The sequence below is a fragment of the Sciurus carolinensis genome, chromosome 14 (assembly GCF_902686445.1).
Source record: "Sciurus carolinensis chromosome 14, mSciCar1.2, whole genome shotgun sequence".
Taxonomy (NCBI): domain Eukaryota; kingdom Metazoa; phylum Chordata; class Mammalia; order Rodentia; family Sciuridae; genus Sciurus; species Sciurus carolinensis.
This window is the reverse complement of record NC_062226.1, coordinates 49,268,305-49,294,152: the sequence shown is the minus strand read 5'-3', so window position 1 is coordinate 49,294,152 and position 25,848 is coordinate 49,268,305. Positions and strand designations below refer to the sequence as shown.

Genomic DNA, 25,848 nt, shown 5'->3' with positions numbered 1-25,848 from the left:
CTCCTATCAGTGGAATCCCACATGTGTATTTTTTCATGGTTAGTTTATTTCACTCAGTATAATGTCCTCCCATCTCCATCCATATTGTAGCACACAACAGGATTTTCTTCTTTTAAAGGCTAAGTAACATTCCACTCCACGTATATACATATTTCTTTCTTCATTCCTGGCTAGATATTTAGATTGCTTCCACCTTTTGGCTACTGTGAATAATGCAGCTATGAATGCGGGTGGATGAATATCTCTCATATGTCTCTCTTCAGTGTCTTTTATAGCATGAAAGTCTGTATACACACAGAATTACGTGTTGAAAGTATTCAAATTTAACGAAGGCATATTTATAAAGAAATTTATATTCAACTTAAACCTCTTTTAAGCAAAGGCTCTTTCTATGCTAATTAATAAGTTGGTTATTTTAAGTGAGTATGCTTATTTATATATATCTTGATTTTGTTTAGAAATATTCGACAGTTATTTTCTCTGGTTACCTGAAATAAAATTTATTGGAAATAAAATAGGATTTGCTTTTATCACAAGGAACATCCCTAGACATCTTAGAATGTGTTCCTAAAAAGTAAAATGTAGTTAAAAATAAGAAGTGTATATGCATAAATATTTATCCTTTCCACACTCCAAACTAGAATTTTTGAATCTTTTATTATTATTATTCATATTATTGTTTCTGTTGAGTTTTTACAAGAAATCAGCACTTTGCTTTTTTTTTTTTTTTCAATCTTCACACAATTAGGACAGGGATTTTTTCCCTCCACTGAATAAAATGAGGCACAAATTGTTTAGGTGATGTTATCCAAGGTTACTTAGCTATGAAGTGGTTAAATGGGAGTCATCACCAAACCTGACTGATTCTTAGCTGTTTGCTTTTTTATTTTAAAAATCCATCAAATGGAGATCAAATTTTTTATTTTGATTTCCTCCTTTATTGTTTCAATGCAAGTGAAGAATGAATATTTATGTTTCAACTCTATGAGAGATGTGGCATTTCTCATGTAATTTTATATACCATATGTGTATTTATAATTCTTTGAGGAGACAACCATTTTACCTAACATTTGCCTTAAATATCCAAAAGAGAATAAAGATGTTAAGAGAATAAAGGCCAAGTATTAGGTTTACAGTTGGAAAATATGGGTCTAGACTTGTGAACCTAATATACGTGTTGTGTGTTGCTAACACCACTGCATAAGCAAGCAAGAGGTCTGTGTGTGGGCTGGTGCAGGACTTGGGCAAATATCCCTGGTTGCACCATAAATCCCAGCAAGGTGAATTCTTGGCCATTTTTCATCTGTTTTCAGCTTATCCTGGAGGCTAGTTGGAAGCTCTCAGGGAGAGTGCTAATCTTTCAGGCTTCCCTGCCCTTGCAGTCCCTCTGCTTCTGAAAGCTCAAATCTCACCAGCTGAAGTAAGTCATTTTTTCCTTAGGGAACCAAATCCAAACACTGTATCTTCTCTCCTAGCCCGTAATTAAATCTGGCAGGCAGGTCATCGGTGCCACTGGGTCAGGAAAGAGGAAAAAAAGGAAGTGAAAGAAATGGCATTTGTTTCTTGGCTGGCTCTGGTGTTCCTCTGAGAGGTAGGCTCTGGCAGCCACACAGTGGAGTCCCTGTGCCCAGAATACTCGTGCTTGCTCAGGTTATGCCAGCTGGCTCGAAAATGGTTCTTCCCAAGCAAGGGCTTGCTGGCTCACTCAGCACTTGAGACTGAAGTACTTTGCTGGTGGTCTGTTGCTGCCCCCAAAGATATTTTCCTGATCAACCATCTCAGATTATAAAACAGCAGAGTTTCTCACACTTTGATATGTATCAGAATCAATTGGAAGGTTTGTTAGATAAAGACCACTGGACTAGACTCAGAAAGTCAAGGATTGATTGTTTTCTCCCTTGAGAAAGAGAGAGAGAGAAAAAAAAAGAAAACAGAAGGGTAGTAAGTGGGGTGAAGAAAGGGGAGAGAGGAAGAAGGAGGAGGGATAGGAAAAGGGAGGAACTACAGAACATTGACCAAATTATGCTATAGGTCCATGTATGAATATGCCACAGAAAAGTTCACTTTTATGTATGTCTACAAAGCACCAACTTAAAAAACAACAAACAAATAAAAAGAAGACCAGTAGAAAAGAAACAAGGGGAGAGAGGAGAGGGAGAAAAGGAGGAAGCACTAGGAACTGAAATGGAGCAAACTATATTCCTTGTCATGTATGATTATGTCAAAATGAACTCCACTATCAAGTATAACTATAACACACTAATAAAAACATTTTTAAAAAGACCGCTGGACTCCATTTCCAAGGCTCCTGAGTTAGTCAGTATTGGCATTAGATCCACCATTTTAGGTCGGAAGCCATTTTATCTAGGGGGCTCCTAAGTTTTGATTCTGAGGCAAAGTCGCTTAGCTTCCCATGAAACGTCACTACTACTAAGAGGTCAACCCCACCCAAGTCCATGATGCAACCCCTAAGAATGCATAAAAATTCCTATTGCAGGCTGTAAAACTGATCTGTAAGAATCAACATTGACGGTTGGCCCTTGTGCTACTGACAATAAATCTCTTGTGTGAGATTCCGGTGTGTGGCATGGTGACCTGGCTCTGTTTGGACTTTGTGTGTGTCCTTTCAGTCAGCCTAGATCAGGGTCTTTTCCCTGACTTATTTATTTTTCTTACTTGACAAAAATTGTATATATTTATTGTCTACAATATAATGTTTTGAAATAAGTTTAATTTGTAAGATGGCTGTTAAACTAATTAGCTAATTATCTCACTTATCATATTTTTTGTGATAAGAATACTTAGTATCTTTAATATCAACTTTGTCAATAATTTCCAAGAATATAATACATTGCTAGTAGTCCTAATCATTAAATTACACCATAGATTTCTTGAAGTTATTTCTCTTACCTAACTGAGGTTTTATATTCTTTGACAAACATTTCACCAACCCAGGCTCTTCTCCCTAGTTCCTGGCAATCTCCATTTTATCTCTACTTTGTAAGTTCAACTGTTTTAGATCCTGTATAAAAATGAAATCATGCAGTATTTGTCTTTCTGTGTCTGCCTTACTTGACTTAACATAATATCCTCTAGGTCCATCCAAGTTGTCAAGTAAAAGAATTTCCTTCCTGTTTAAGCCTGAATGGTATTCCATTATACATGTGCCTTCATGAACGCGTGCGTACCCACATACACACACATACACACACACCTCACATTTTCTTTGTCCATTCATTTGTTAATAGTCCCTTGGGTTATTTCCATGTCTTGGCTGTTGTAAACAGTGCTGCAAGGCATATGGAAGTGCAAAATCTCTTCAACATACTGATTTTATTTTTCTTAGATGCATACCCAGCACCCAGGAGTGGGGTTGCTGAATCTTTAGTTCTATTTTTAACTTTTTGAGAAAACTCCATACTATTTTTCATAATGCAGCCTGAGGATGTGCATTTCTAACAAACTCCCAAATGATGCAGATGTTGCTATTCCACAACCACAAAAGATTACAGGTGATCAAAGGGTGATCCCTTTTTATCTCAGCTGCTTAGGATATCAAGGTTAAAGTTAACCATGACCATTATGCTAACTCTTATGGTTATCACATCTGCATTCCTCTTGTCCCTACTGCTTATTTTCCATTTCTATTTTTCCCTTTACTGTATTATGACTTTCATGGAACAGGAAGAGTGTTTACTAAGTTCAATGACTAGAAATAAGTAGAATTTCTTTCCTTATCCTACCAAGTAATTAGAATTAAGATAGATATAAGTTTTATTCTGTTGTAAAATATGATGAACAGACAGAACCCTTGGCAAAGGCACACAAGGTGATCCTTGAATAATATCTGCTCCACCGAATAAGAAATACTAGAATTAAAGAGGTTTAGGTCAATGCCTCCTGCAATAATATGTGGACCAGATGCAGTTCCTGTGTCTGACAAAGAATTTCCCTGATTCTATCTCACCTGTGTTTGGTTTTGGTCCAACCGTCTGGGTGTCACCTCACTGGGCCTTGATTTGGACTTTTATCTGTCCTGTTTGGGCAGGAAGAAAAACAGAGAAAGTGAAAAGGATGTGGTTTGTGTCACCACACCTTATCTCAAGGTTGATGCCCCATGTTTAGGGTATGTATGGTACAAGGAAGAATGAGAACATGAGTCAGAGGCCCTGATGATACACTTCCTCCTAGTAAAAATGAGATGTGTGTATTGACCCAAATTTCACTAACCCTGCCTTACTATCAAATATCAAAATTTAATGCAGAACTTTGAATTTATATATTTATTTATTTATAATAATTTGTATTACATCAGTAAGTATATTTTTTATTTTTTGTTCTATTTAGTTATATATGATAGCAAAATGCATTTTGATTCATTGTACACAAATGGGGTAGAACTTTTCATTTCTATGGATGTACAAAATGTAGAGTCACGCCATTCATGTAATTTTATATTACATAGGGTAATGATTTTGTTAGAGTTCACCATCTTGCCTTCCCCCTGTCCCCTCCCCTTCCCTCATTTCCCTCTACACAATCCAAAATTCCTCCATTCTTCACTTATGCCCCACCCCTATGATGTATCAGAATCTATCAGCGAAAACATTCAGTCTTTGGTTTTTTGGGATTGGCTTATTTCACTTAGCATGATATTCTCAAATCATCCATTTACCTGCAAATGCCATAATTTAATCTTCTTTATGGCTGAGTCATATTTCATTGTGTATGTATATATGCCACAGTTTCTTTATCCATTCATCAGCTGAAGGGCATCTAGGTTGGTTCCACAATCTAACTATTATGAATTGAGCTGCTATAAACATTGATGTGGCTGTGTCACTGTAGTATGCTGATTTTAAGTCCTTTGGGTATAGACAGAGGAGTGGGAAAGCTGATCAAATGGTGGTTCCATTCCAAGGTTTCTGAGGAATCTCCATACTGCTTTCCAGAGTGGCTGCACCAATTTGCAACCCACCAGCAATGTGTGAGTATGCCTTTTTCCCCACATCCTCACTAACACCTATTGTTACTCATATTCTTGATAACAGACATTCTAATTAGAGTGAGATGAAATCTTAGGGTAGTTTGATTTGCATTTCTCTAATTACTAGAGATGTTGAACATTTTTTCATATATCTGTTGATCACTTGTATATCTTTCTCTGAGAAGTGTCTACCCAGTTCCTTAGCCCATTTATTGATTGAGCTTTTTTATTTTTGGTGTAAACTTTTTTGAGTTCTTTATAAATTTTGGAGATTAGTGCTCTATCTGAAATGTGTGTGGTCAAGATTTTCTCCCACTCTGTAGGCTCTCTCTTCACATTATTGATTATTTCCTTTGCTGAGAAAGAGCTTTTTATTTTGAATCCATCCCATTTATTAATTCTTGCTTTTATTTCTTGTGCTTTGGGAGCCTTCCTAAGGAGGTCTGGTCCTAAGCTGACATGATAAAGATTTGGGCCTATTTTTTCTTCTATTTAGTGCAGGTTCTCTGGTCTAATTCTTAGGTCCTTGATCCATTTTCAGTTGAATTTTGTGCAGGGTGAGAGACAGGGGTTTAATTTCATTTTGCTGCATATGGATTTCCATTTTTCCCAGCATCATTTGTTGATGAGGCTATCTCTTCTCCATTGTATGTTTTTGGCACCTTTGTTTAGTGTAAGATAACTATATTTATGTGAGTTTGTTTCTGTGTCTTCTATTCTGTACTATTGGTCTACCTATCTACTTTGGTGTCAATATCATGGCATTTTTGTTACTATTGCTCTGTAGTATAGTTTAAGGTGTGGTATTGTGATGCCTCCTGCTTCACTCTTTCTGTTAAGTATTGCTTTGGCTATTGTGTGTCTCTTATTTTTCCAAATGGATTTCATGATTTCTTTCTCTATTTCTATGAGGTACAATGTAATTGGAATTACATTGAATCTGTATAGCACTTTTGGTAGTATGGCCATTTGACAATATTAATTCTGCCTATCCAAGAACATGGGAGATCTTTCCATATTCTAAGGTTTTCTTTAATTTCTTTCTATGTTAGATAATCTTAAATCTTCTATGATCTATAAGATTGAAAATAAGCCCTTTCAAATAGTGTCATTTTATTAGTAATACATTTCTTGCCATATGCCTCAGAGCTTACTGTGAGCACACTGGTGTACCTGGACTCTCCTTTGAGTCATCAATTTTGATTATTTATTAATTACATCATTTCAATGGAAAATTCTTTCCATCACGTGTGAACTTTTTGATCTTCATTTATTCTCTTTCTTCTTATTTCTCTGAAAATTGTAACTTGCATGTATTGAACTTTAAAAAACATAAAAGCCTTCTAAGGTTGACTGATCCTTAAGGGAAAAGTTTGGAGAATAAGGAAGAGTTTATTCTTGGAGAATAAGGAAGTATCATTAGAAAGGGTGATTTTGAATAAGGTTCATCTTCTGCCATCCAGCTATACTGATCTTCTGCCTTTTCTAAGTAATTTACTCTAAAGTGAGACAGAGAGAAAGCCCGTATAGTTGAAAGATACAGAAATAGACAGATATATCTCTAAATCTATGGGGATAGGGGTTAATAAGTAGCTGCTATTTTGTAAAAGATAGTGAGAATGATAGTAAAAGATAATTGAAGATTTAATGCTTGTTATACAACAAAAATAAAGTTTCTTTTCTTTTTTCAAAGTCTACAATACAAATTGGAATTATTTATGTCAAATTACTATTTGAGCCCAAATTATTTCATCAAATAAAAAAAATGCCTTTGTGCCAAAGTCTCTCCTGCTTTGAAAAGGTTAGAATTTAACTCTTTCACACAATGCAATAAGTATTTATCATGAATTTGTTTATCTCTGCTATGGTAGACTCTGATGCAAGATATCAAAAAATAAAATAATGAAATAAAATAAAATACAGTTCTATTTCAAAGTTCACAACCTGAAAGAAATCACAGGTTTGGAGAGGAAAAAACAAATACTTATGAAATTAAGCAAATGGGGTTCTTGCCAGAGTAGAGGTGAAAAGTAACAAGAAGCAGTCAGTGGGGTAGAAGGAGAATCAGTTATTGTCACGAAGGCAGCAGAGGGTTTTAAGAAACTGTTAGTCAGTGGTGCCCAATTCTGCAGACAGGTTGAAAGGAATAAGAACTCAGAGTAGAACTCTGGAATTTGGAACCATAGGTCACTACCATCCTTAAACAGAGCACTCTTATAAGCTAGTTAGATCTGAATTCATGTGCGGCAGTTGAGAGTGAGCTGGTAGTGAGAAATGCAGGCTACTATTTCAACCAGTAGACAAGAAAAGATGAAATGGTAATGTTTGTAAGAAAACGAATTTGAGGAAAATTATTATAGGCTGGGTGAAAGGGGAAAGAGTCACAAGAAGTAGAATTTGAAGACTTAAATGTTAGAGAATGTTAGAGAAAACCAAGTCCTTAAAATCGGATATGTGAACTTGGAGGAAATGCAAGGGAAAGGAAGTCTCTGTGAGAAATTGAAGGGGAAGGGAGGAGTTGGTAAGAGACAAAAGGAAACACAGATCCACAGATGTGTGAGGTGGAAAGAAGAGATGCTAATTATAAAGGCCTGAGATTTCTAAGCAATGTTGGAGTGAAGAATCTGCAAAGACCATGAGCTCTTATGGGAAAGAAAGAGCTGCTTAGGTCTAGAAAAATTAGTGCTTCACCATACCTCTTCTGAGCAATAATAAGTGAGCATGCTATTGATCTCAGGGAGCATGGACCTGTGAGCACCCAAGGTTTGGTTTCAAATAATTGAATATAAGATAAGAAAAATTTAGAGATAAACTTGGCATAGAAAAATAAAGGATATGAGCCAAAATGGAGAAATATAAATAATTTGACACTCTACCTCTGAATACAGGCACTGTGATAAGAAAAATGGCCACACATAGGGCCAGAAGACAGTTGTGACAAGCATGGATGGAAAATAGCATAAGCTATAGCAAGGGGGTCAAGTTAATCTTGAGGTAAGAGTGTTGGACTCAGTGCCTTCCAGTTTTCTTCAAAATCTAAAATTTTACATCGAATTATACTTTAGAAGAGAAAATTGACAATTAAATGGAGACATGATGGTGGAAAATGGTCTCCAGGCAACAGTGAGCTTAGAAATACAACCATTCTTATGAGAATGAAGGGATTGTTATTTGCAGTTGTACAAAAGCAATGTAGTCAATAAGTAACTAGATGTACATGGTTGTGGTCCAATAAGACTTTATTTATGGACAAGGAAATTTAAATTTCACACAATTTTCATGTCATAAAATATTGTTTTCCTTTTATGTTTGTTTTAATCATTTAATAATATTAAAGCCATTCTTAGTTTCCTGGTCATATACCCAACCAGGCTGGAATTAGCCCACAGGGTCACAATTTTTCAACCTCTGGGCTAGAGCAACAAAATAGAAGGTATTTCTGTGTGCTAAAACACTGGAAAAGAACCAAGAAAAAAATTCAAGGATCAAGAGATTTTTATTGCAGAAAAACTGGTTCAAAAAAGTCTGCAAAAAGATCTATGAAAACAGTGGACAAATTATCTACAACTGAATCATGATGTTTAAAAGTAAGTAAATATGCCTCCCAAACTATTTGGTAGAGAAGAGAAATAGAAGTTCAATTGGCTTAGAAAAGTGATGCTTTGGAAATTATCTGCAGGCATGTCCTTAAGGGGGTAAGAGCTAAAGACTTCCAGAGTAACAGGGTCTATAATGAAGGCTTGGATGTTAACTACAGAACAGATCACTAAGTGATAAATCAACTATTACTGATGATCCAAACAGGTCCACCCTCAGTTTGGGCCTGTGGTAACCAGGAACTGAGAAATGATGTATATGCATCTCCTATCTCCACTTGGACAAGCCACAGAGGCTATAGCTCTGGATCAAGGTGCCTCATTTGTTGACAGAAGTCATGAATGAGGTAGAGTAAGGGATTTCAATCTCAGAGGCTGGAGCCTCTTTAGGGACTCGCTAGCAAATTTTGATTGAAATAACACGAAATAGAAGACGATTTTGCTTGACATCCAAAGCAGGTTTCTGTCTCTAATTTACTTGTCTTACAAAGGCAAGAGAACAAGTACCACATGTCTTTTGCCAGCCATTCAAACACATATTTTTAATTAACTCCTCCACAGCATTTCTCGCCAGTAAGTACTATTATCTCCATTCCACAAAGAACATCTAGGCTTGGAAAGTTCTAGTAACTTGTCCATATTTACATAGTTCCTACAGCACAATTCATACCTGGTCCTGTTTGACACCAAAGCTCATGCCATCATACAAAACCGTGCTGGCTCATTGAGCTTCTGTTTGCTCATGTGGGAAAGGAGTGCTACCTAATGATTTCTGATGTCTTTTTGGTCTTCAGCACTCTAATTTTACACATGTGGGGACACTATGGCACTTGGAAGATCCAGAGGAATGGAAATATCCCGTGTGCCTTACCGTGTGACACTGTTTTCCTTCTAATTTAATGTCATCTTCTGAGATTATGCAAATGTTTAAATCCAAAGTTATAGGAAGATGGTACTTCAGATTTGGAACCAAAAATTATGTTCATTATCCAAATAAAATGATTGCTGAGTATTCATTTCCCCCATATCTTAAAAAAAAAAAAGTCCTTAGAATTAAAATAAAATTATACAGTGTGATAAAAATCATGTCAGTTACTGAAATTAGGAGATAAAATCTTTCTAGTCAGGTTTCAAATCTGACACATTTCTTTTAACTGACAAATAACGAAGCCTAGTCATCAAGAAGTGATTTTCTTATTTCACTCTGCTGCTTTGTACTTTGATTGAAAGCTTTAATCTTGTCAAAATATTTCCCACACAGTCACAGAGTAGTAAGATGGAACAAGAGGCAGGACTGAACGAGGTTGAACCCTCATCTCCAGTGAGGGGTGACCAAGAGCAATGACAGCCCAGGAAAACTTCCACACCAAAATATGATTCTAAATAAAATGATCAATAAAATTAACCTGACTTGAGAAGTAACCATTCTTTTTAAAAATTCCTACATTGACAATTGCTAATATCATAATGGTACTTATTATCATTCATATTTCTAATATATGCGAAATTATGTGACAATTATTATATATATTCTCCACAAATGTGATCTTTAAAAAAAAGGGGGGGAAAGGCAGGCTTTATTTTTGAAGAAAGAGAGAAAGAGGAAGGAAGGAAGGAAGGAAGGACGGAAGGAAGGAAGGAAGGAAGGAAGGAAGGAAGGAAGGAAGGAAGGAAGGAAGAAGGGAAGGAAAGAAAGAGAAGGAGGAAGGGAGAGAGGAACAGTTTGCCCACTTCCGAATTTTCCAAGTATTTGGATTTTCTCCTTTGTTACTAGTTGAGTCTTGTCTTTGTAAGTGAAATTGCTTGTACTGAAATCAAGTAAGCTCTTACAATGAGGTATTGTCGATATTGTTGCTGTTTTACAAAAAAGGGGCACTTTTCCCTTTCCATTGCTTGTGAGTACATATCTATTAGGAGTTTGAACCAATCAAGAGGTTTGACAGGAAGTTCTCATGGTGCTCTGCCCTCAGCTGTATTCTCATGCATCTCTTTGTGAACCCAAAACATAACTCAGGGTCACTCTTTAGTTACTACTATATCATGGAGTTAAGTAATATTAAAGAGTATCATTTTGTTAGGTTTGAAACAATTCAAAACAAAATTACCATACATTCTGGCATTTTATTAAGCATTGAAATTGAACATGAAACATCAAAATGTAAAGAGGAAATGTTTTCTTCTTTCCTTGGTGTAAATAGGCCAGAGATGGTAAGTTATCACTGATAATATTTAAACAGATACTTAAGCGGATGTTTTATTTACATCTTAAAAACATTGAGAGGATTTAGCTAATGTCTATTTGAATTCAAAGATAGTATTCCATTGCAAATAAAAGCTTAATTTGTTAGATTCTCCTCTCCTACAGTCTGCCAAGCCATGAGCTAAAGATCAGACTTGCTTAAACCAAAAGACAGCGAATAGACTCCATGGGGCTGTACAGGGAACCTAAGTGCTTTTGCTCTGTTGGATATGGAGGGAGGGGGACAGTCACATGAACAGCTTTCTTTACTTTCTTCCATACTCACCTCAAATAAGGGATCTTACCTTAGACCAAAATTTCAGAGCAAAGCTCTGGGTTGACTTGGGTCCTAGGAGTTAAAATCTTACTAGTCAGGTTTCAAATCTGACACATTTCTTTTAGCCAACAAATACCGAAGCCTAGTCATCAAGAAGTGATTTTCTTGTTTCACTCTGCTGCTTTGTCAAGAAGTCAATTTCCTGAAATATTTGGGAAATAAGCTTTCTTGACCTGTGTGAAAATTTAGCAGATCACTGAAAGGCTACTAAATAAATATTTTCTGCACTTTCTGCTTCTTTACTTCATTCAAGTTAATTTATCTTCCATAGAAAAGGTAAGTTAAATTAGCGTTAAAGGGTGTTAATCAGTCTAAATCCCTGAATATCTTAAGAATATGTATAAATGACTAATAATTATGACTTACCCTCTGTCTTTCATTCCTACTTGCTTAGTCAGTTGTGATTAAACTTTAATCAACTTGGAACACAGTTATTGTAAATACCATAGATAAATATACTAAATTAAACACTGAATGAAGCATTAATCGCTGCATGATTTTTATCAAAAAGGCAAGGTATAACTTATCTCTTCCTTTCTTTTAAATAAATGACCTGAATACCATGCCTCACCCACCCTAAGATTAGATCCAAAATATGTCATCCTGCTAGTCCATCTTTTTTCTATCCCAGTCATTCTAATTATATTCTTTGGATGAATCCTCTAATTTTTTTTTTCAACATGGGCAGAACAAATCTTGGAGTTTTTCTTCTTTGTGACACCAGTAAAAATGTTGGATTCAGTTTTGAGGTTTTTTTTTTTTATTTTTTTTTTTAATCATCTAGGGAAGTAAGATAAGTTGAACAATGGGATTGCCAGGCAATTTTTTTTATCAGTGGTGTTTGAAGACTTTTTCCAGTTTATAAAAGCGATTCATAATTGCAAATCATATGTTTTCCTGATTCCTTGGAAGAATTTCTCAAGTTTCTGATTTTCTGAGCAATTTGGTGTTTATAATAAATCCCTTACAAGACTAGCACAGAAGCAAATTTTCTTAAATAGACATATTTTTCTCTATTATTTCCCCTCTGATGATAATGGTTTCCATGGCTTTTAAACATTCCAGGAGTGAAATATGAGTGGCATAAAGCAAAATTGTAGTAATGAAGGATAAGATGATGTTACACAGGAGTGTACTAACATCAATCCTGAATTTATCTGCAGAGTCCTCTGTAGAAGAGTTCTGTGTATAAATGTCTACATTCAGCATTAAACTTCAGTATTTTTTGTTTCATTTTTCCCAGAATGAAAATAAAGACTGTTGGGAAACAGAGGTCAGTCACTTCTGAATATAATCAGGACTTAATAAAACAGAATGAAATTTATATTTATAATGCTCTAAGATTGAATTCAAAAGATGCCACTATTCTATAAATGTCTTCATTGTCTCAATCAAGATTTTTTTTATTCACTCGAGGTCATTTTTATTGATTTTTATACTTTTTAAGTGTTTTAAATGCATTGAAAACTTTGCTTTTCCTCTTTTTGTTAATTTCTTGCCCAAAAAGCACAAAAATTGGAAAAGAAAATTTAAGGAAATCTCATGTATATCCCCCAATTATAAACTTTTGGTGATATAAAACATAATATTGCTGAAATATGCCATAAATGAACTATATTTTCCTGAGAGAGAACTGAATATATATATATATAAATAAAATAAATTACAATGTTCTGAATTAACCCTCTTCAAAGACAATTTCAGCATAAATTTCAATACTTTTAATAACAATAATTAAACTTCAAAGTTTTGATAACAACATCACAATTACACACTTTAAAAAGTGCACTTTTTGTTTTACTTATATACATACCTTTTAAATTCATGCTGCTATTTTTCTTCTTCAAATGATTTCTAAACTGGTTATTTGCCTTGAATTTTTCTAACATTTTTAAAAGAAATTGGAGAAGAACTGACTTATTTAAAATCTGGTTAATACAGAAGTTACATTCTGTAGTGGTGTGGGAAGGTGGAGAATTTGTAGGCAGAAATACTCCCAAGCATCCAGGCTCATTTGGGTCCTGAATATTTAAGAGGGATCCTGGCAGCATGCAGACTGGAGTGTGCTCCTCCAACCATTACTGAACTCATTCCTGGAAAATCCAAAGCAGGTCAAGATTTCTCCATGGAACCTTCTGCAACCGGGAAACTGATTCATCCCTGAGAGCAGTGTCTTCAAACCCTCCCTAACTTAACTGGAAAAAATCCTGTAAACCCTTATTTAAGGTGACATCTAACTTTTATTTTGAAAATGTAATAATTACAAATTATGTAATTTTCAGTTTATTTTCTTATCTGTAAATTTTTAAGTTGACAGAGAATACTGCATTTTGTATGTGTGAATAACATGATTTTTTGAAGTATACATATATTGTGGAATGGTTATTTCAAACTAATTAACATATTACCTCATACAGTTATTATTTTGTGGTGAGAGTCCAACTTACTTTAGTGTTAATCTTTTAAAATAAAATTGTTCTATAAGTTCTATGAAATTCAGATATCAAAGTGATTTTATTCCCTATTATCGACAATCTAAAAATATAGCAGTTCTGCTGGATACAGTGGTCCACAGCGGTAATCCTAGCAACTCTAGAGACTGAAGCAGGAGGATTCCGAGTTTGAGGCCAGCCTGGGTAGCTTAGTTGGACTATCTCAAAATAAAAATAAAATAAAAAAGACTGATGATATAGCTCAGTGGTAGAGTGCCCATGGGTTCAGAAATGAAAAAGAAAAATAACAATTTGTAAATTGCTCTTAAAAACTGGAATTTTTATATCTTCCTGTTATATATTGAGCTAATTTGTCCATTTTCCTTTCTCAACAGATTTTATACTAATATCATATACTTTTATTCATATAACATTTTATTTTATTTTGTTTTATTCTTGAATATCTTCTATTAATGACCCTATTATAACTTTTTACAGCAAAAATATACATTAAATTTTAAATTTTTCTAATGTTATAAATGTTAAAAAATATTTCTCTTAAGTAATATAATTATTAGTAATAAAAAGATAAGCAAATTAGATTATATTTTGAATTGTGTTTAATGTAATTGTTAATATTAAAATATTAATAAGTATATATTCAATTAAAAATAATAAGTATTTCACTAGATGAATGGGCTTGGGTTTTTTCCCATAGGTCTTCATATGAGTGCTACTTATTTCTAGAATGAGTTAAAGTTTAGTATTAATTCCAGTTTGTCATTTTAGTTGGGCTAAATGTTAAAAAGAAGTCTTATTTGTAGATGAGAATAGTCTTTTATTATAGTTATAACTCATGAAATTTTTATTGTACAATGTTTGTGGTGCCAAAAAATATGTATTCATATATCATGCAAAAACGTTTAAAGATTTATTCACTGAAAATTTGTTTAGCCCACCTTCATTTTTGTGGAAAGCAAAGAGTTAGAGACTTTTGACTTGTTTCCCAGATATGAAGTTCTTTCTCTCTTCCACACGTATCCCAGCACTCAAAGAACCACCACTTGCCCATGTGTTTGGTGTTATTGCTGATTTCAGGGCTAAGACTGCATGCAGGTAAAAAGCATGACTCTTTCGTAAGAAGGCAAAAGCATGATTATACAGAGGGCTGCCTTAACCACATATCCTTTTTTTTTTTTTCTTTATTAGAGCTTCATAGTTATACATAGTTCTTGGGTTCTTCCTGACAAACTCATATATGCATGGAATTCTATTTCAAGTAACAATCTTCCTCTTTTTCCTCCTGTCTTCCCTCCCCTCTCCTTTTTTCCTTCTCTACTCTGCTAGACTTCCTTTCATTCATCCATTTCTTTATATTTGATTGATTCTTTTTACTTATGCATAAAGGTAAAATTCCCTGCAGTATATTTATATAGCACATAACATGATTTTTTAAGAATTCATTCTGCATTGCCTCCCCTTACCATCCCTCCACTCTGCCTCTTGATCTTCTTCTACATTACCAATCTTCTCTGCATCTTTATGTTATCCTATTCTTCCCTCCCCCTTCCCTTTATTTTACCCTAGCTTCCACATATGGAAGAAAACATTTGACCTTTGAGTTTCTGAGTTTGACTTATTTCATTTAACATGATATTCTCCATTTCCATCCATTTACTGACAAATGCCATAATTTCATTCTTTTTAATTGCTGAGTAGAATTCAACTTTTTATGTATACCACAATTTCTTAATCCATTCATCTTTTGACAGGCACCTGGGTTGATTCCATAATTTAGCTATTATGAATTGTGCTACTATAAACATTGAGGTGGCTGTTATCACTATAGTATGCTGAGTTTAGATCTTTGGGAAAATAACAAAGAGTGGAATAGCTGGGTCATATGGTGGTTCCATCCCTAGTGTTTTGAGGAATCTCTATACTGCTTTCTTGAGAACCACAAATCCTTTTTTAGGGAAGAATTCATAGGAAAGGTATGACTCTAAAAACATCCTCAACACTATCCATGCCCTGGGAAAGTCTTTGTGAACCTCCATAGGAATCCTTTAGTTGAGGACCACTGTCATAAAACACTTGTGGTCCCTCTGTGGCCTGAGAATTGTTGAAGGACACATAAATAGGAAGATGGACTGTTTTCATTGCTTTGCTATTGATGGTTTTACTTTAATATTTTAGTTGTTATTTCTTACAGCCTTACCAAATAGATATATAACACAAATCAGTGTAGTTAGAAGGACAACATATTAATTTTAACAATTGAAGCATGGTTTCAACTGTTAACTCTATTCCTAACTGGTTGTGTACCTCTGGAAATCATTACTACATTTCTCTTGACCTTCTTATTTAAAGGCTAGATGATAACAGTATTTCCCAAAGCTAAATGACATGATTTGAGGTGGTACATATATAAACTTGTTATCTATTTCTTTTATTGTTTATCAGGAAAAAATATTCAAAATAACTAAATCCATAATCCTTGAATTTAGTTTTTTAGAAATTATCTAAAGTGGATACTTTAGTTTTCATTTTTTAAAGAGAATCAATTTATAAGAAAAAAAACAAATAATTTTTTATGTTAAAAATCTATGGCTGGGGCCGAGACCGCGTCCACCTTGCGAGTACAGTCCCCTCGCCGCTCCGCTGCTGCCGGTCCACACCCGCCACCCAGCTCGCCATGGATGACGATATCGCTGCGCTCGTCGTTGACAACGGCTCCGGCATGTGCAAGGCCGGCTTCGCGGGTGACGATGCTCCCCGGGTGACGATGCTCCCCGGGCCGTCTTCCCCTCCATCGTGGGGCGCCCGCGGCACCAGGGCGTGATGGTAGGCATGGGCCAGAAGGATTCCTATGTGGGTGATGAGGCCCAGAGCAAGAGAGGCATCCTGACCCTGAAGTACCCCATTGAGCACAGCATTGTCACCAACTGGGACGACATGGAGAAGATTTGGCACCACACCTTCTACAACGAGCTGCGTGTGGCCCCCGAGGAGCACCCTGTGCTGCTGACCGAGGCCCCCCTGAACCCCAAGGCCAACCGTGAGAAGAAGACCCAGATCATGTTTGAGACCTTCAACACCCCAGCCATGTATGTGGCCATCCAGGCTGTGCTGTCCCTGTATGCCTCTGGTCGTACCACGGGCATTGTGATGGACTCCGGTGATGGGGTCACCCACACAGTGCCCATCTACGAGGGGTATGCCCTCCCCCACGCCATCCTGCGTCTGGACCTGGCTGGCCGGGACCTGACAGACTACCTCATGAAGATCCTGACTGAGCGTGGCTACAGCTTCACCACCACAGCCGAGCGGGAAATCGTGCGTGACATCAAGGAGAAGCTGTGTTACGTTGCCCTGGACTTCGAGCAGGAGATGGCCACTGCAGCCTCTAGCTCCTCCCTGGAGAAGAGCTATGAGCTGCCTGACGGCCAGGTGATCACCATTGGCAATGAGCGGTTCCGCTGCCCTGAGGCGCTCTTCCAGCCTTCTTTCCTTGGCATGGAATCCTGTGGCATCCATGAAACTACTTTCAACTCCATCATGAAGTGTGATGTTGACATTCGCAAGGACCTCTATGCCAACACAGTGCTGTCTGGTGGCACCACCATGTACCCAGGCATTGCTGATAGGATGCAGAAGGAGATCACGGCCCTGGCACCCAGCACAATGAAGATCAAGATCATTGCTCCCCCTGAGCGCAAGTATTCTGTGTGGATTGGCGGCTCCATCCTGGCCTCACTGTCCACCTTCCAGCAGATGTGGATCAGCAAGCAGGAGTACGACGAGTCTGGCCCCTCCATTGTCCACCGTAAATGCTTCTAGGCGGACTGTTACTTAGCTGCGTTACACCCTTTCTTGACAAAAACCTAACTTGCGCAGAAAACGAGATGAGATTGGCATGGCTTTATTTGTTTTTTTTTTTTTTTTTTTCTTTTTGTTTTTGTTTTTTGTTTTGGCGCTTTTGACTCAGGATTTAAAAACTGGAACGGTGAAGGTGACAGCAGTCGATTGGAGCGAGCATCCCCAAAGTTCTACAATATGGCCGAGGACTTTGATTGTACATTGTTCTTTTTTTTTAATAGTCATTCCAAATATAGTGAGATGCATTGTTACAGGAAGTCCCTCGCCCTCCCAAAAGCCGCCCCACTCCTCCTCCTGGAGGATGGCCCAGTCCTCACCCGAGTCCATACAGGGGAGGTGATAGCATTGCTTTTGTGTAAATTATGTAATGCAAATTTTTTTAATCTTCGCCTTAATACTTTTTTATTTTGTTTTTTTTTTTTTTTGAATGGTCAGCCATTGTGGCCCCCCTTTTTGTCCCCCAACTCGAGATGTATGAAGGCTTTTGGTCTCCCTGAGAGTGGGCTGAGGTGTGGAGGCAGCCAGGGCTTACCTGTACACTGACTTGAGACCAGTTCAATAAAAGTGCACACCTTAAAAAAAAAAAAAAAAATCTATGGCTGGGTGATGTGGTGCATGCCTCTAATCCTAGAAGCCCAGGAGGTTGAGGCAGGAGGATCACAAGTTCAAGGTCAGAGTCAGTAACTTAGTGAGGCTCTAAGCAACTTGGTTAAATCCTATCTCTAAATAAAATACAAAAAAAAAAAAAAAAGGAAAGGAGGCTGTAAGTGTGGCTCAGTGTTTAAGTGCCCCTGGGTTTAAACACTGGTACAAAAAAAAAAAAAAAAATCCATGAATGTGAAATTTGAGAAATGCTAAAGTAGTTATGATTGCTATTATTCCATCAAGGTCCAGTTTTACATGATTTTATGAAAAACATTAGAAAGAAAGGAAAAAAAGGAGGAAAGGAGGAAGACAGGAGGGTGCGAGGAAGCAACATTCAGAAGGATATGTATTTCTGTGTAAGCTCATAAAATGCCATGGTCATGGATGGAAAATATCAACCCCATAAGAAACTCTAAAAGGCAAGTTCAGGCAAATTATTCAGCTTAGCATTCATGGATATGAGGCAGAATACCAATTGTGCAAGTCAGGCTTTCTTAACCCTCTCAACATGAGCTAAAAATCTTCACCATGTCCACAGAGCCAAGTGATGTGGAAATTTGATGTAATTACCCAGGAAAGGCAGGCAAATAAAACTTACCACAGACTTGGAGGACTGAGTTACATACCTACATCTACCATCTTTACTGATCAAATTATCCAATTAATCTATTGATCTCCTTACATGGCCTGTGTTGACACAACCAATTGAGTGCTGGACTTAAAAGAGCTTACTGAGAATAACACTTCATTGTTGAAGTGTGGGGTTTTTCAGATTAGTAAAGAAGCTCAACTTTTAAAGAGGTTATTCATTATTCAGAGTTAAAGAATAAATTAAATTAATGAGTATTAATGTGGGTAATTTTCTAAGCCTTGTACATCTTGGGCATAATGTGTAAATGTATCCATTTAGTGATATTAAGATATTTTAGTTTCATTTTTTCTTTTGTTATATTCAATTTCCCTGAAAAAAATTTAATAAGATATCAAGAATAAGATCTAACTTTCATTCTTCTTCTTCCTGTATCCTAATCCTTCCTTTAAAATGAATGGAACAGGCTGGGCTCGGTGACGCATGCCTGTAATCCCAGGGGCTCGGAGGCTGAGGCAGGAGGATGGAGAGTTCAAAGTCAGCCTCAGCAACAGCAAGGCACTAAGTAACTCAGTGAGACCCTGTCTCTAAATGAAATACAAAATAGGGCTGGGGATGTGGCTCAGTGGTTGAGTGCCCCTGAGTTCAATTCCTGGTAAGACCCCCGCCAAAATGAATGAATGAAACAAAAATTGTTCCATCAAATAAAAATATTTAATGTGCATCTGTACATGCACGCACACAAGCACATGAACACAAGTATACACAGGTACACATAAATAAATACCACTGAATAAAATTTATATATACATGTATATATCAATTCAAAAGGTATTTGAACAATGAACCTCAGCTATGCCTCAAGCTAATTCCTGTGTTCTTATCTAATAGTCTAATAAAGAGAGATCACTTTATATGTTAATAGATTTCATTGTCTCTTGGATTCCAAGTGTCTCTTCTCTAAATAACTACAATAACTCTAAATTTGTTGTTTGACAAAACATTTCCTCTCTTTTTCTCTATTTAGTAGAACTGTATGGGATACGGACACCTAAGGAAGAACTGGACAATTTCTCTGACCATTTGCTTTTGCTAAAAAAGTTCAGAATATTAAGAACAGCTGCCACTTATTACTACTCAGTTTATACATACAGACATCTTTCTTCTCTCAACATTGCAAAGATAAATTACTTTACTTCATAGATGAGTAAGAGATACTCAGAGGTTAACAGGTTCAGGATCATACAGTGACAGAATTTAGATTTGAAACTAAATTGATCTTTTCCTGAAAGCAGAAGGACTCCTTTATTTCACACCATCCCCTTATAAATGGGTCCCACTTGATGTTTGTTGAATGAAACCTAATACTCGGACACGCCCTTTCCAAATGGGCTTTGAAACAGATGTCAGTTCAAATCCCTGAGATAGCTAGGATCAAGAAGAAATGGTTGGAGATTTTCCAAGTAACTCTGAGTAATCATGAGGTAATCTGAGTAATATATAAACCCATTCACACCAACTCTTCTCCAGATTCCCCAGAAGCATTATTATTTATCAGGGCAGGCCAAAAAAAGAAAAAAAGAAAAAAAGAAAGAAAGAAAACTGGTTTCCCAAAAGGAAAGATGGGGCAAGAGGTACTTTGCTCCATGAGCAGGTCATTCTAATATCAATACAGTCCCAGAAGGCTGGTTTTAACAGATGTCAGTCTTAGGACCAGCCCCAATGAATTGAGCCATATACCAGAGGTAGACCTCAGTTCCTCTAAATATCCAAGCAATCAGGAAAACTGGAAATGGGAACATTCAAGAGCAAAATATCTGAGTGCCTTGATAGTGAAACACATACAGGTTGTCAAACTCATCATGTTCCACGTGCATTCTGAATGCTAGTCTGTTCAACCGGTGTACAAATTGCCAAGGATGATGCCAAAAGAGCAGCAAGTCCATGCCCAAATGTTAGAGAAAAGGAATGGGCTCATCTCCAAGTTAAATAATACTAATAAATCACACTTGGGAAACACCTTGCTGATATTACTTCATCTGATCTGTAACACCCCTTTACAGTTGAGAATGTTATATTTCAGTCTTCCCTTTTCCCAAGTTAGAAAACAGGTTCAGAGTATCACCAAAATCAACTGAATGATAATTGTGTCTCAGGCTCTGTATTTAGAACATTATTTGCATTATTTTATTTAGTCCTTACAATAAGCTTAAGAGGAAAGTTTTATTACTCTGTATATTACATGAGCAAATAGAAGGGTAGAGAAGTCCAGCTCCAATAGTCATGTGGCTGGTAAGTGGTTCTTGGAGATTCTAGAATAGGGCAATCTGACTCCAATTCCTCTACCACATTGCATTGATTTGATAAGAATTTAAGGGAGTTGCTCTGGTTTCTTGGTCTCAAACCCATCTCTACTGATTCCTTTATTTTTCCACATCCACTTTCTGCTAAATATTGAATTTGGTAGTGGACTTCATTAAAGAATATGGATTTTTCTCTAAGAATTTCTAAAGTGAAGTTATTTATCTTATCATGCTTTCCATCTAGAGAGAGGCATATCCTTCAGGACTAAATATTTTCTGAGTGCCCACCAGCTGCCCCACCATATGTTAACACTGTTGAACTCATTGAAATAAACCTAAAGGCCTCTGGAATTTCCAAGAGCAATGTTTCTCAAAAAAAAAAAAAAAAAAAAAAAAAAAAAACAATGAAAATAGATTGTCATGACCTTTCAGGTTTACTCATCACCTGTTTATGTTTACCATTAACAGGAATATGGAAATAAAATTATTTCATTTCCCTTTGTCCTCTTTGAGGAGTGGAGGTGAAAGCCCAGCCTCTCGACTTTGAATCATACAGCTGGAACCACAGGTCAGGCAAATTGGTGGTCACCTTCAGGTCCCAACCTGCGATTCAACCCACCTCAGGAAGCCTCGTCATTCGGGCAAGTAAGAGTGCCAGACACCACAAACCTGGACTTGCTGGTGAAAGGTCTCTCCAGCCAAGAGCAGCACAGCCCACAGAGGGTGGTGGGAGGTAGGAAGCATGCTCCAGGCTGGTAAGTAGGCAGGGTGAGTCACCTCTTTGATGTGGAGTAGTTATTCTAAACCCAGGGAAGGTGAGCAAGCATTTCCTCCCCCTGACTACCAAGACTACTGTGGCCACAACCTCTTAGTGTAGGAAACTGAGTCACAGGCTAGGAAGGTTTTGGAGTTTCAGGAGAGGAATCTACTAGTCTGTGTTACAATATCAATTTTACTAAGATGAATTTTGTTCCAACCTGATAACATTTCAGTCTGCCTTGTGTACATAAACTAGTTTTCTCCTTATTTCAAAAAACTTTCCTCACTGCCCCCAATCTTAATAGGGTTGTTAGATGAGACGTGTGCATGTACAGAAAGATCCATCAGCAGAATTAACTATTTAAAGAAATACATTTGTTTTAGTTAAAGAGAATGTTGGGATCATCTTACTAAGAGAATGAAAATGCCATAAAGAAAAGATTGTTAAACTTGCTGATGGTTCCAGGAATACCTGGTTCTTTCATAAGAACAGAAGATTCAAATCCTAGGTCATGCCAGGATCCATCTGGCCCAGTCTGAATGGATCCAGCCTTTTTGCAGAAAACAGAGAGAAGGCATCACCCTTCCCGATGGTTTCTACTTTAGGCAGGACTATCTGTTGGTAGTTCAGCATGCTGCCTTTTATTGTCTCCCCAGAAACAAGGACCTAGAGAGATAAATGCAAGGCCTCCTATCTAGATAAGCAACATTCTGATTTAGGGTCCTCCAGGGAGAGATATTTGTGGATTTGAAAGGTGGAAGGTAAAGTACCACTATTACTCTATGGGTATCAAGCAAGCACAGGATCTTCTGCAGGTGGCAGAGCTGAGGTTTTTGTCAGTGACTTCTGGAGGTTCTCTTGCAAATCACCCACATTGGTGCTATAGAAACTGAGATAACTAATAGAGATTGCCTGCAACTCATGCACTCCCTGCTTTCCCTAATGTTAGTGTAATTTCTTTTCTTTCAGTGCTCAGGAATTTTCTAAATTAAAACACTCATTAAAATAGCTAAAGTGGATTCTGTTTTCTTGACCAAACCTGACCTGACACATACATCAAAAGGGCAGAGAATGCAACCAAACAATTCACATTCCATAAATTTCTAATAATCTATTTCCATCTAGGAATTCATCTTTTTCAAATTCTTAGTATTTTCATTAAATACTAATTCTTGTGGTAATAAGCTACAAAATGTACTACTCAGTCATGAAATACATTTGATTACTTTGTCCCCATTAAGACATGTCAAGCTTCAAGGCATCTCTAGGATAATAGTAATATGTATTTATCTGCCCTATGCCCTTCATCCCATTAAAGATGTTGATCATGTTTAGATTGAAATGTTATAGTTGTTAAGTCTATTTCCTATATCAGAGAAACCAAATGCTTATAGCTGAAAATTTTGTTTTTTAATTTAGTTGTCCTTATCTGAACAAAAAAAAAAAAAATAGGAGAGATGGAAATGAACTGAATTCTTAAAAATAACACCCAAAATTTTGAATCATATAAGCCAGAGTAAAGAGGCAAGGTAACTTCCTTCTTTCACAAAGATCAGTCTTAATATTTATTCCCTCTGTCTCTTTTATACTTTATTTTCATTTCCCAACCAGTAAAAAATTGTATATACTTACTTTTCAAGCCTGCTTTCCTGAAGCTCAACATTGTGGCTAAGGGATCTGTTCTGAGTAGCTTACACTCCAAGACCTTGTCATTATAGCCATCAAAATATCACAAATTTAATATGTTTCACATGGTTAGATATGTTTTTGTTTTGACACTATAGAATACCATACAGACAAAAGTGCTCTGTGATTTTGTGAATGATATGAGTTGATTACTTGACTTTTCTGGAAAGTAAAGTTTCAATATTCACTGCCCAGACATCATTTCTCCTTCCTTTGGGTGTGCCATGAGATTTTTCCATGTAAATTGTAAGTCACAAATTGGAAGTCCAGACAGTAGAACAAAGATGGCTTGCAGATTCATCCATTTGTTTAATAATTAGTAAAAATGAACTGATTAAGTTTCTACAAAGTGCCAAATTCTCTTCTTGTCACTGGAGATATAGCCATGAGCAAAGCAAAATGTTAAGTTTACATTCTGATATGAGAAGAGTCAGACCAAAAAATCAAATGAGTAAAATGTATGTTAGAGGGTATTAAATGCTTTTGAACAAAATCTAGCAGGAAAGCATAGGGAGTATGAAGAGAGGGTTAAATTTCAAACAGAGTGACCAGGGAAGGTCCCGTTGAGAAACGGATATCTAAGAAAAGACCTGAAGGAGGTGAAGAGATGAGCTATGTGGCTATTTAGAGAAGGGGTCATCCAGGTGAGGAGAGTGTTGGTGCAAAGGGCTTAGGATTGGAGGGTACATTGCACATTTGAGTAACAGCCAGGCTGGTATGATAGAGCAAGTAAGGGGGCACAAAGCTGTAAGAAGGAGGTTGGAGAGGTAAGGAGGGCCCAATTGTAGCCATTGCAAAGACTTGGGAGGTGTGTTCTGCCAGTTCAAACAGTGGTCTTAACTCATCGATAAATTGTTATTTTAAAAGTAGTGTAATTTATATAAATATTTGATTTCTAACATTCTCTAGGTAAATGGAAAGATTTGGCAGGATCCATCTGGCCTGAATGGCTAGATTGTACATTACCACATTGTAATAGCAAAGCTGACCGATAGGTTTCAAGGAATTCTAGTTCCTTCTGTTCCCTATTATCTCACACGTGACCTTCTCCCTTAGGACATAAAATGATAAATGGAGGGTTATCTGGTGGCTAAAGCACATGGTGTATACTTGGAGGTGACTTGGTTTCTTCATAGCCAAAGTCCTAAAGAAATCACTTTGGCCCTTAAGGAGTCTGGACCTGGTTGAGAGTTCATATTGTTCTGAGAATGGCTGCAAGACTCATGTATTAATATGTGACATGAATGTCTCAACTCAACATCTGTACATCCAGGTGTGTGCCGCCGTGCACGCAGAAAGGCATGTGACTGTGGATTAGTGTGTTGTAACCTTAGTAATTCTGGTTTCACCTGGGCATTCAGAGCTGCCTTTTGATATGAAATGGGATTTTTAAAATTTTGTTTGCTTGTTTGTTTTTGTATCCAGAATTCAGTTTTATTTTGACAGATACCACTGAAGAATCAAGTTTAGTTGGCATACATATGCTTGTATGTGGAGGAAGTGATCAAGATTTTGATTTGCCCATTGTAAATCAAACTCCAGGATGTGGGCTCACTCACATTTGTAGTATTCTTGACCTTTGCTAATTACCAATATCCACAAATTGATCTGAACTCTTGGGGAAATCCATAAGGCTTAAAAGTAATCAAATGGCCTCCACATGAATGATATTCTCTTCATTATAAAATATACTTATACACACCTTATGACTCATAAGCTATTATATTTTATCTTCTTAATTCTAGTAGCCAAAAGTTAGGGTTGAGTCAGTCAAATATTTCCTGAATGAGTTACAGAATATACACTTACTCATGAGAAATGCCATTGTATACAGCAGACGTGTTCTTAGGCAGTAGCAACTTGTGCCTGGGACATTTAGATATGTAAAGGTATTTTGTTCCTTTAAAGAAATATGAGTAAGAATCATTTTTATGCCTAACCTGAGCCATAATATGTCTGCATCACAGTATTTAAATGATAGTTTAGAAAATTCAAGTTGAAAACTTCAGAGTAAATCTAACTCAAAAAACATTTTAAGGTGAAAAATATTTAATGTTTCTTTAAAATGATTTAGAAAGATGGTTGATGCCACTTTTGGCTTTGATACTTCTTTCCTGGAGTAAGAAAAATGCTTACAAGAGCAGAACTGCATTCTAAAGTGGGTCTAAAGGGGGTTCGTGGTTTGCTTAGGAATTGTGGTTTCTCTAGTTTGCTGGGCTCACAAGAAAACAGAAATAGTCTCCATGTTTAGTATAAAGCACTGAAATAAAAGGATCTCCTTGGGTATGCATGGAAGTAAAGATAATTGCAGCTATGATTACAGTAAAAGTATGGCATAGAACTGAACATTTAGTCAATCTAGACACTGTAAATTATAAAATGTGGAAGATATTTG

At 36.6% G+C, this 25,848-nt stretch overlaps 1 protein-coding gene and 1 pseudogene across 1 annotated transcript in view; one reads left to right on the top strand and one right to left on the bottom strand.

Annotated features, from left to right (window-relative positions):
• Positions 1 to 16,288, bottom strand: part of LOC124964111 (uncharacterized) — a 139,472-nt gene extending 123,184 nt beyond the window's left edge. Inside the window, exon 1 of the mRNA XM_047524011.1 lies at positions 16,235 to 16,288. Coding sequence (XP_047379967.1) covers positions 16,235 to 16,288 — 54 coding nt within the window. The remainder of the gene's footprint in view (positions 1 to 16,234) is intronic.
• LOC124964286 (actin, cytoplasmic 1-like) lies at positions 16,208 to 18,062 on the top strand (annotated as a pseudogene).
• Positions 18,063 to 25,848: the final 7,786 nt, after the last annotated feature.